This window comes from Orbicella faveolata, unplaced genomic scaffold (genome assembly GCF_042242905.1).
Source record: "Orbicella faveolata isolate gen_17 unplaced genomic scaffold, um_ofav_v1 contig_27, whole genome shotgun sequence".
NCBI lineage: Eukaryota > Metazoa > Cnidaria > Anthozoa > Scleractinia > Merulinidae > Orbicella > Orbicella faveolata.
In genome coordinates this window covers 7,123,676-7,135,134 of record NW_028301555.1, presented here as the reverse complement: position 1 = coordinate 7,135,134, position 11,459 = coordinate 7,123,676, and the positions used below count along the sequence as shown (strand labels likewise).

The 11,459-nt window shown below is 35.7% G+C and overlaps 1 protein-coding gene across 2 annotated transcripts; it reads right to left on the bottom strand.

Moving 5' to 3' along the window:
• Nucleotides 1-350: 350 nt before the first annotated feature.
• On the bottom strand, nt 351-11,382 carry LOC110049498 (hyccin-like). Of its 2 annotated transcripts, XM_020755292.2 has the most exons (12): nt 11,249-11,382; nt 9,952-10,056; nt 9,340-9,474; nt 8,935-8,979; nt 8,458-8,538; nt 7,644-7,771; nt 7,218-7,313; nt 6,241-6,399; nt 5,587-5,674; nt 5,406-5,498; nt 4,659-4,815; nt 351-1,060 (listed from the first exon to the last, which is right to left on the bottom strand). In XM_020755292.2, exons 1-12 carry the CDS (start codon nt 11,279-11,281, stop codon nt 672-674), a joined length of 1,509 nt encoding a protein of 502 aa, XP_020610951.2. In that variant the 5' UTR covers nt 11,282-11,382; the 3' UTR covers nt 351-671. The 2 variants fall into 2 exon arrangements, with proteins under 2 accessions (XP_020610951.2, XP_020610952.2); XM_020755293.2 differs by lacking the exon at nt 5,406-5,498.
• Between the last annotated feature and the right edge of the window lie 77 nt (nt 11,383-11,459).

The following is an 11,459-nucleotide window of genomic DNA, read 5'->3' as shown; positions in this document are numbered from 1 at the left end:
CCGCTGCACCACGCGCGTCATGTTTTCTATTCGGTTGTCACATCAAATTTGTCATCCTTAAAGCAATTTTATTAGCTGTTAAAATTGGACGGTTCTTTAATCAGATTTGCCACAGGGAAAGGAAAGGATAACATTAAAGGTAAGATAAAAGAAACTTTAATCTGGAACAGTTCATTCTCAAAGTTTTCAAACCAAAAACTCATGATAGGCAAGTGCAAGACTGACCACAAACTTAACAAGCGCGAGACGTAGAAACATTTCACTAACATTTTGACTCTAGGAAAATCTTCCTCTAGTGCAAGAAGTGCACCAAAAGGGTATTTAAAATGTAACAATTCACTCGGCTATACTTCACATAAGGTCACACTTTATTCTGAAGGATTTGACTTAATATTATACACCAATGTTATCATAAGTATGTGTACATCCAATAATTTTATAAAACATACTTTTAATACCTCTGTATTGGTTACAATGTATACGAAAGCTTTAGTTAAGAAACCCACGCAGTGGCAAACTTGAAATTAAATTTTCTACGGATTACATTCTTTTTTTTTTCATTTAATGTTCAAAAATTTGGTGGTAATTTTGACATTGACATTTTCGATATTGAACGGAAAAATTATGTTTTAACACTATTGGTGAACGAATGATCTTAAGGAGAAAACGTCTTATAATTTGTGATCAAAAACCTCGTCGCTGAAACTTGTCGCGAGTAACTCGACATCTTCGGATTTCTCCGACGGTACATTGACCTCCGACAAAACAACTCGTGGTGATTCGGAGGAGTTCGGCCTCGTCGACCCTTGTATGGGTTGAAGTTCAATATGCTCCTTCGTCGACAAGAAAGGCAGCTTGAAATGCCCCAGGCTGGGGGCCTTCTTGTGCGACTTGCTCGCTTCTTTAGCAGAGTGATCTGAAGAAGAACTGGCTTTCCTTGAATGAACTTCGACTTCAATATCTTCCGTGTCCACAGCATCGTCCTTTGGAAATTCATATTTGAAGCGCCGAGTTACCTCCATTCCACTTGTGTTCAAAGCCAGTATTTTTCCACGAGTCACTAAAATAAACAACGTATATACACAGAGGTTATATTAATCTAGCTTGCTCGGTCCGTATCAGGGAAATGCCTATTCGCCTAGTTCCCTTTTAGCAAGTTTCTGGTTCAAGCTATTTCAAAAATAAATGAATTCGCTATTCTCGGTAAACGCGCGAGGCGACGTCAAAAGTAAAAGAACTTTCGGAAAGTAAGGATATTTTAACGACTTCCCTAGCAACCGAACCAATATTGTTAGTCAATTCTTTTGAACAATGTTTCATAGAAAGAAGTCACCACAGTAAAACTATCTTTCTGGCAATGGCAATCAATTGGAACGTTCCTTGCAACACTAATGCTATTTGCTATTATAAAATAACTGAGCTACTACGCGCGCTCTCATTGGTCGATAGGTGTGTTTAGATGAGAGAATGTAAACATGGTTGTGACGTTTTAGATTCGCGCGTATTTTTGAGAATTATTTTAAAAAAGCAATAGAGCTCATTTTCCGTGTTTACACAGCCTCATCTGAACACTCGGAGGGTTGGAAGAATTCTCGAAAGTTATGCAATTTGCATAACTGTCTCGAATTCTCCCAACCTTCGTGTTTAGTATTAAAATTCACGCTTTAGACAACTCGCGCAGACTGAATTAATTGTCAATTTGACATTTGTAATTGAGTAAGCACTTATCAGTTTCTTTCAAAAATTTCGAGCTCTTTTAATTCAAGAAACCGTAAATGCCCTCCTTTTAGTCTTAGGAATTTTGTTTATTCATTTGTTTCTAAATGTTCTTTCAAAACTTCGGAGAAACGAGGAAACGTTGGAATTTTGTCGACCACACCAAGCCACTGCAAACCAATGGCTGATAGTATGCAATGGTTCACCCAATCAGATTACAGCATTTGTATTAGTATACTAGTAGAATTCTATCAATTGAACTTAGGCATGTAATACTATTACATACACTAACTGGTCAAATTTAGGCTGGGAGTTTCCTAGAGCCAAACTTTCTCAATTTCTTGCAAAATCTCGCCATTAAAAACTCTACTAGTTTTCAACATGTCAAATTGGTCTCGAGGTCAACGCTGGAAAAAAAACTACCATCACAACATCGCCTCTATAATTCCTTTTGGAATGATGCCTTGGAGGGAATCTGGAGTTTAAGCTCCATTCCCTGCGCTTTCTCAAATCCGGTCGACGTTCCTCCTCTTCGGGAAAGGAGCGCGGGTTCTTTTCAATAACAGCGGCTGGTAATAACCCTAGAGTTCTGTTATATATCTAAAGAAGACACCTCGTAATTTTTTGCTTGCTGTTTGTCTACGAGTTTTTTCTTTTGTTTTTTTGTTTGTTTGTTTGTTTGGTTTATTTTTTTACAACTTGATCAAAAAGTCACACCCCACAATTTTACTTAAACGAACAGGGTTTTTTTTTTTACATTATTTTTATTTTACGTTATTTAAATACCACGTACTAAGCACAGACAATTGTAGAATTTACATTACTTTATTTGATACTCAACAATTTATTTACAAAGTTTCACAAACTACATGAACAGTGATTAAATGATTATATTTCACTCCTACAAGCAACATCTTTAAATTACATTTTTCAGAGCAGCAAAACTGTCTTTTCATTAAGAAACGAGATACGTCTTGCGAGAAAGAAGATCGACTCACTCTCACAAGAAACACGATCAGAGTGGACTCTTACTGACTTTGGGCGGAATTATTTTTTCCAGTGCAATTTATATTAAAGAAATACATACAGAGTTTTTCATGTCTAGTCACTATTTCCAACCATGCTGAACCTTTCTACCATTGAACATGTACCTACTACCTACATGAATTAATTGTAGTCATTATATTCACATTATTTTTTAACTTGAGTAGTTTTTTTTTTTGTGAAGCACTTTTATCATGAGTTCCCGGCTCAGGAGAATGGGCAACCACTCCATGTGTCACAATGTTAAATAAATTATTACTATAATAATTATTACTATTGCAATTATTTGCTGTAGATAACGTCCAGGAGAGTTTACCTACGTTCAAAAATTCCTCCAATTTTGAAAGTCTCACTAAGCTTTGCCTGACAGGTCATAGAAGTATTATGTTGTCTTTGTTTTAAATTATTTACATTTTACATAAGTTACACCGAACAGATTCTCTTGCCTTTTTTGACTTAACATTCAATAGTAACTCCACACATCAAATAAATAATTGAATGATTAAATAATATATTTTTATTATCACACACTAGTTTTTATCAGGTTTAATCCAACTCTAAAGTTCTTTTTAGACCAAGTGTTATTAGAATATGTAGTTTTATTTTAAAATAATTTAGTTCAACACTTAACTTAATGCAATCTATTCAAACAGTGTTTTGTAGAAAGCATGGATGTACATGTTCATTCATTTCGTGAATATTGCATTATTTCAAATTTCAACAATAACAAAATAGTCATCTAATCCACAGCAAGAAACCAGAAGTTCCTCCTGTGAAACTAAGTCCAGCAATTACCCAACGTATATACACTCAGATGTGATATATCAAAAGCAAGAGTTAATGTTTCATCACATTCGCAAACAACGAGATGACAGTTGAAGCAATATATGAAACATGAAGACTGTGTTTTGTTTGACAACATTTCCAAACACTGAGAAGAGGGTTGAAAATATGACGCATAACATCTTATTTTCAACTCTCTTCTTGGTGTTTGGAAATGTGGTCAAACACGGTCTTTCGTGTTTGATATTATCTTCTCGATTGAGACTAAAACTAAGGAGAAAAAAAAGAATCAATATCGTAAAAATCTATGTTAGTAATACATATTAACACCAGATATCCAGACACCAGCACGGTCTTGATTTCCTTTGCTTAAACTTGATGAATTATTAATGAGTTTGAGAAAAAAAGATGATCAACTTCAAGATGTTTGAAAATTATGAAACACTGTCTCGAGTTTTTTTATATATCGTCTCAAATGCAAAGGAGAAAACTAAGAAACAAAATTGCTTTTATTCAATTCTAATTTGAACCATTGTCACCGCTATGATCTTGAAGCCTCTTTTTAAAACTTGATGAATTACAAATGAATTTGAGACATTTTTATTCCAAGTTTCATACAAAACTGGAATTTGCAAACAAAATATTTATGTATATATTCCACACAAGTGAATAGCGCTCAGATTCATGCATTCTGATTGGTTCACTCAGAGGTGATAAGCAAAGTACAGTATCATTCACTTCTGGGCAAAGATTTTGAGATTTCCACCCTTTTGTCGATTAATTGTCAAAAAATAGTTAAAAGCACTTTTTTGGCCAGCTAGTTATTCAGCTTGTGTGGTATATTATTCACCTCAGTGTCTGTGAAAGTGGTGGATATTCACCTTGCCTCTTTGTGGCTCAGTAAATTTCAACCAGTATCCACCTTCACTTTGGTGAATGATTGTTTAAATATTGCTTTTGAATACTAAATCATAACCATGTGTTAAGGTATTTAACATTAGAATGATCAAATGCATCAACAGTATCAGTGTAGATTTCACTAGCATTATCACCCTCATCAGCACCAATAGCTTCCAGACAAGACTCATAGGAATCCCCATCTGAGCAATATATACCTGGTGCTTCTGGTACAGTGCCGCTGACTGAGGGCACAGTCTTACTGCTGATGGGTTGGGCAGCCTGTGTATCTGACAAGTACATCTCCAGCCCTAGGGGACCATCCCTGGGGAGGCCATCTGTTTGATCCATTGAATGTTTAATGGCATCAGTCAGCTAAAAATAGCAATGTAACATGATAACATGCAGAGATTCCAGTAGTGTTATGGCTGCATTCGCATCTATAATCATTCAGAGATTTCTTTTTGCAACAGGGTTTGAAAATGTTAGTAACAAGATTAGGTTCACAAGTAGGTACAGATCACAATTTCAGGAGAAGCAATATATCAAACATGAAAGAACATGACTGACCACATTTCCAAACACTAACGCGATAGACGAAAATACAACAAGTAGCAGAATATATTTGAGGTCCTCTGAGGTGAACATTTGGAAATGTGGTCAAACAAGGTCTTGAGTATTTGATATATCTTCTCAACTGAAACTTAAACTAAGGAAAAAACAAAAAAATAATTGTAAAAATTTAAGCTAATTAAGATCAGATATCCAAACACTGTCACAGTCACAATTTCCGCTGTTTAAAGTTGATGAATTACGAATATTAATGAGTTTGAGAACGGGATATGAAATATAGACGGTGGGTGGGAGAGGGGGGGGGGGGGGGTTGGAGGAGGGAAGAAAGGAAGTCACTGTCAAGACACAAATTAGCAGGTGTTACAAGATGATTGTCTTCAAGTATAGATTACCATGATTGTAAGGTTGTAATGCAGTACATTTTTATTATAACTTGCTTTCATCAGCAGTTCACTTGTATGTAATTTTAAGTGAGCTTTCAGCTGCTGTAAAAAAATAAAATATACCAAAATATAAATGTGTCTGACCTCTGAAATGGGATCAATATAAAAACAATGAGTTCTAGACCCTCACCAGATGAGCAGGAGCCAACAGACTGTGTGATGCACGCCAGTGGAGATCCTCCAGAGCCTTGGTAGCAAGAGTCCTTTGACCATTGTACCTATAGCAATATTATATATAATAATTATATTTGTGACCAAATGACGTTGCAAATAATTATCTTTTGCCAAATTCTTCAAATATGCGATTGTTTTCTGGCACTTTTTGAGTATCCACTTGACACTAAATGACATGCCCATGGTTTTTGGACAGTTTACATATAACGCCTGACTATGTCTTGAGGAAATACTGCTGACTAGAGGCAGTTTTGAAAGTGCAACATTGTTGAACAACTTGAATTTGTACAGTAGTTTGTGATTCCCAGATCATGCATAACTGTCAGCATTTTACCATTGAGGCTATGATTGTTGCTGGGAACTTATGAAAAGATGTTTTCCAATTTTCAGAGGGCTCAACCAGTATGGAATCCTGTTGAGGACCCAGATAAATTTCTTTGTTCCACACTCGTGACATGTAAGCTGGACATTTTATTTTTCACCATTTTTCACACTGAAAAAGACATGTTGCTGCAACATGCATCCTATATGCACACAGTGAAGGAGCTTGTTTAAGCTGCACAGCCCAGCAACAGATCCCCTAGTATGTGCCGACCTCAAAGTAACTTACATCAGGAAATATATTCCATATGTCATCTCCTGAATTAGCTCTGTGCTTAGTGTTATCCTGGGATGGTTCACCAATCTTGACAGCTCGTCACTTGAGAAATGAGATTCTATTTCTTCTTTACTCCGTTGGCAAAGTTTGTAAAAGCCACATTTTGCCAGCCTGTTTGGAAATAGGTTTAAAGTGTTGTGCCAGAAAATATCAATCAACCCCTCCCATGGAGGTTTTTTGGTTTGACTTCCACCAATCCCCATTGAAACTCCAGTTTTCATTCATACTCTCCATAATTTTAAAATTTTGGCTTTTGAGACCTCCTTCCCCCTTGAAATTTTAACTAACTTCCTTAGGGGTGGGTCTTTTTTATTTGACATTTAACTTTGCCTAACTAAAATACTTGGGGTGGGTAGGATTATTTTTAAGAACCACAAAACCAACAAAAAATTTTCAAAAAATTTCAAGTGTCATTCTGTGCAAAACTTTGAATTTTAATTAACATTTGTTGATTGTATATTATTATCATTCTAATAGCATTATTTGACTTCATCTATAAACTTGAAAGTTTGCAACATCTTATACAGCATAATAAACACGAAAATACTGCCTAATAGCTTTCATTTAACAGTTTGATCCACTGAATTAAAAGTTAGACTTGAACTTGTTTAACAAGTTTCACACTAAACTTGAGGTTTCTCTCTGTTAGTGAAAGGTCTAAAATTTGGCTAGCTTGAATCATGCTATCTCAAACTCTCAAGGAAGATGAAAAAAAGTTTGGGATAACAAGAGTTCAAGATAGCCGATAGTTAAATGACTGAAAAGTATAATTCAAGGGCAAATAATTTGAAACAATCTGAGATAGTGGGGAGATAACCGAATTCAAGATAACAAGGTTCTACTACAGGTACAATTATTTTTTAAAGTACATTTGGGTGTTCAAAGCAAACTGAGTTACTGACGATCAATAGAAAAGTATGATGGGATACCTTAATGCCATGATGCAAAAGCTGTGATGAGAGGCCTCTGGCATGTAGACAATGTTTGAGTTATACTGGTGCAGAATGACACTAAGCACAGAAAGCCTATTAAAAACATGAAATTCACAAGTAATCAAAAAAGCCTGGTAAGTAATCAAAATTATCGTTCATTAGATTTTACCTTACCTCATCATCGTACCGTAAAATCTCATGTTAAAGCCCCCTCCCCCCTCACAGTTATAAGCCCCCCTGGATATAAGCCTTCTATTTGCTAACAAAGATATTATTCCGGATATAAGCCCCCCTGGATATGAGCCCATCTAATGTATAAGTGTGTTTCCTCTTGCAGCGATAAATTGGCTTGCTCTCAGCCAATCACGACAGTGAAGTAATTTTCTTTCAAAATTCTCTCAGGCAGCAGTGCAATGTCCTGACCTGTGTGTAGCAGTTATTCTATTGAGTTGTTTTCCAGGTCCTGGTAAAGTCACAATTGTCTCACTCTGCTCATGTCGACTCAGTGCTGTCTCAGTTAGTGTTGATGAAGTTGTGGAACTCTGGTAGGGCTAAAAAAGGAGTGCGGCATTGGTTACTATTATAATGTAAGAAATAAATAAATTCAGTTTAATTCTCAAAAATTCATGTACACTGTAGGCCCCTGAAAACTATGCCTCTATTTTCATGGATGCCAAAAGCTGGTCAATAAAATTAATATTCCAAAATACTGTAAGACCAACCCAACCCCTCAAATAAATAAATGACCGTAGAATTTGAAATCAAACAAAACATTGCAGCTGTAACTGTCAACCAGAAATTACCTTGTACATTCGCACTTTGGTTAACGGTCATGTTTTGCTATGCCTTAAACTTTGTTTTAAAAAATGAATTACATTTGCTTGCGAATAAAGTAACTGTATAATGTAACTTTCTGTCAAAGATTGTCAGTAGATGTCAGGTAATTAACTTAAGGTCACGTGTGTGGCGGCATAAGAGGATGAATCACAAGACGATACCTATTTTAATCTATAGCAACCATCTGCGTCACTTATGGCTTGCTGGTGAACAAACTCTGTTTTTGGTTTTTCACTAATCAAAGGTTTATAACAATACTTACAAAACTAGCAATGCTTTACTAAATAAATAACACCCTATGTCAACTGAGGTCAAGTGAGGTCACATTGTCCAGGCTTTGATACAGTCAAACTTACACTACTGTGCACTAAAGTCAACAGCAAACTTTAACAAACTGTACCTCATGGTAAATTGACGGTCTTGAAAGTGACGGCAACCTAAATGACTTGATCTTCTGCTCTCCTTTTTCATTTACTACTTCCTGTAATTGTCAAATAACAAAATGTTGATGAAAAGTTAACTGTCTACAGTGTGTTAAAAACTGTTTTACAGGACGGTGCTGTGTCTTGACTGTCAAGCTGCATTGGAGTAATTGTGTTATTATTTTAGGTGACAGTGAACTAAGAAAATGATGAAATTTAACTTCTAAAACAGACCCTAGGACAGGCAAAAACTTATAGTAACTACGGAAACATGATTTTGAAATGGATGTAAACATCAATGGCATTTAATTGCCAGTTTTACATCAGTACAACTTTTAATTTAAAGTTCCATGCAAATAAATATAAATTTACCACAGATCATTTTTAGCGCAAGCCTGTGGTTGAATTAAAATATTTCAAATTATAATTATGTTATATATAGCACACAAACTTACAGCATTGTAAATAGCCAATAGTAGAGCCTCAAGCTTGCCATAAACCTATTGTAAATATATGTAAAAAAAAAAATTCATATCAAATTTACAAATGCAATACTTCCAAGTATGTTTTTATACTCAATAAAAAAATCACTGGCAGCACGTCATTATAATCATCAATCAACACTTTTTGTAATAATATTTTCAAACCTTAGTTCATGAGACATGTTCCAAACATGAAACTATGACAGTAAAACTGTCCCATGTTAGTTCTGGACCATGTTAGTTCTGGACTGACAATTGTTCCGTGTTACCATTAAAAAATAAAATTCCCTGACTTTCACAACACACACACAGTTAAAATTTTCCCTTTTTCCCACTTTATTTGCTTGTAACAAACTAAGTTAAAAAGGCTTTTTTTACCAGCTCATCCCTTCTTGTTGTGGCTGACAAGTAAGTCCATATTAACACTGGAACAAATTGAAGAACAAAAAGCTGTCCTCCACTTCCACTTTGACGATGCAACTCAAATAGACTGTTATAAACTGGATTACTCAACTGCAAATGAAAATATTGAGTTCTTATTAACCCCATGGGAGGTCTATATTTTGGAAATCTTGACCAAGGTCATGAGTATGCAGCCAATGCTGAGGTCAAGATTCTCCCATACAGTTTGCACAATATGTCTTGTAAGAGCACAACAAAGCTATGAGACAAGTTAAACAGTCAAAATTAATATTGTCTCTTGTAGTAGCACCTTATTGAAGTTATGACACTTCAAGGCCAGCTACAAAAAAATATACAGTAGGACCCCACCTTACGGCCTCCCTGCAGTTAATACGGCCACCTTGTTAGTATTGCCACTTTATTCTGGCCCAAACAAATGCTTAGTCAATCATTTTCTTATAATTTACAGAAGCCTTTTAACATGGTCACCTGGTCAACCTGGTCATGATTTTGGTGGCCTGATGGTGACTGGATTAACGGAGTTCCACTATACTACAAATTCATCACCTTGGAATTCTCTTTACCTACCTCGTGTGCATACAGACTTGGTAAGTTCTGAATTATTCCATTCACAAGGTTCTTATCATTCTTCAAATGCTGAATGTTTGATGCTGATTCAGATTTGCAAAAAGACTAAAAGGCAAAAACAAGACCACTTGGTAGGTAGGTAAAATCTGTACATGAGCCAAGTGGCCCATTAGCCAGGAGCTTATCCCAGTTTCTGTAGCATTAAGTGACTAGAAGTATTTCTACTCCCTCCTGGATGGGATGCTAACTAGTCCATCACAGGGTTACCTCCAGCATTATGTTCTCCAGTACATATTTATACACCTTGGTGGTGAGAAGCACTGTGAGAATTAAGTGTCTTACCCAAGAACACAACACAATGTCCCTGGCCAGGGGTGAGCGAGCTAACCATGAGGCATCGCACCTCCCACGGACCAGTTGGTTTAGATGGTAAAATTCTATATCACAATTTGCAACATAAATTACCAATTGACTTGATAGAATTGACTAGTTTTGCAAAATGTTTTGAGTATCCCAATTTCTAGAAATCTATTTAAATTCCAGGCAAAAATTTGCTGTTCTCATGAAACAGTGTATACTATAGTAGTTGCTCCCCACAGATTTGGTTTGACGTTTATATGTAAGAACCTGCAACACACAATGAAACACTTTGCAGCATTTATGTTTCAGTCAATTAGAAACTAACATCCCTCCAGACACATCTAGTCCATCTACATGTAGTAGTCAAATGTCTGGGATTTGCCCAGGAGAGGGGGCTAGGGTGTGGATATGTTTCTGTTGGCTTCCACAGCTCTTTTATATTCATACATGTAGTCCTTCTTGGAATGGAGATTAAATAGAATATCCCTTATTAGTATAAAACTACTAGCGTTCTATCACAAAATATGCCGTTCTCTTAATGGTTATGCTACTAATTATCTATTGTTGTAGATAGTGAGTAATCTAACAGTGTGTGGTTGTTAACAAAATGGCATTCGCTTCTTTGCATTTTCAAATTGTCTGGTAAGAGGATTCAGATCAAGTTTTGAATGCCTACTGGATTTAGTCTTAATATTAAAGCAATTAGATTATTTGCTCTCAATTTCTATGCATGATAGTTGACTCAGGCTGTGCCCTCGTCAGCGAACATGTAAAAGAAACCTCAAGCTCATAATCTGATTGTTGAATAGCTCTAAACAAATTGCTGTAAGAAAATACATGTGTACAGCTACTCATTGTTACTTATCAATATTATATCAGTTTTAGTGTTCTAAAATTAAATTATTCTATTCTACAATTTCTATTGATTATTACTCACCTCTAAAACTTTTTTTATCGATTCCAGGTCCATAGCAAGGACTGGATCAAGGCCGATGGATACCACTATAATTGCTTAAAAACTTGACCAAAGCTGGCTTTGTCTCACAAAATTTAACCACCCTATGTTTTAGCTGAGAACAATAAAACTAAAGCGCACTGAACGTATTACTGAAGAAAGCGGTCTTCTCTTAATTACATGATGTTAAAAT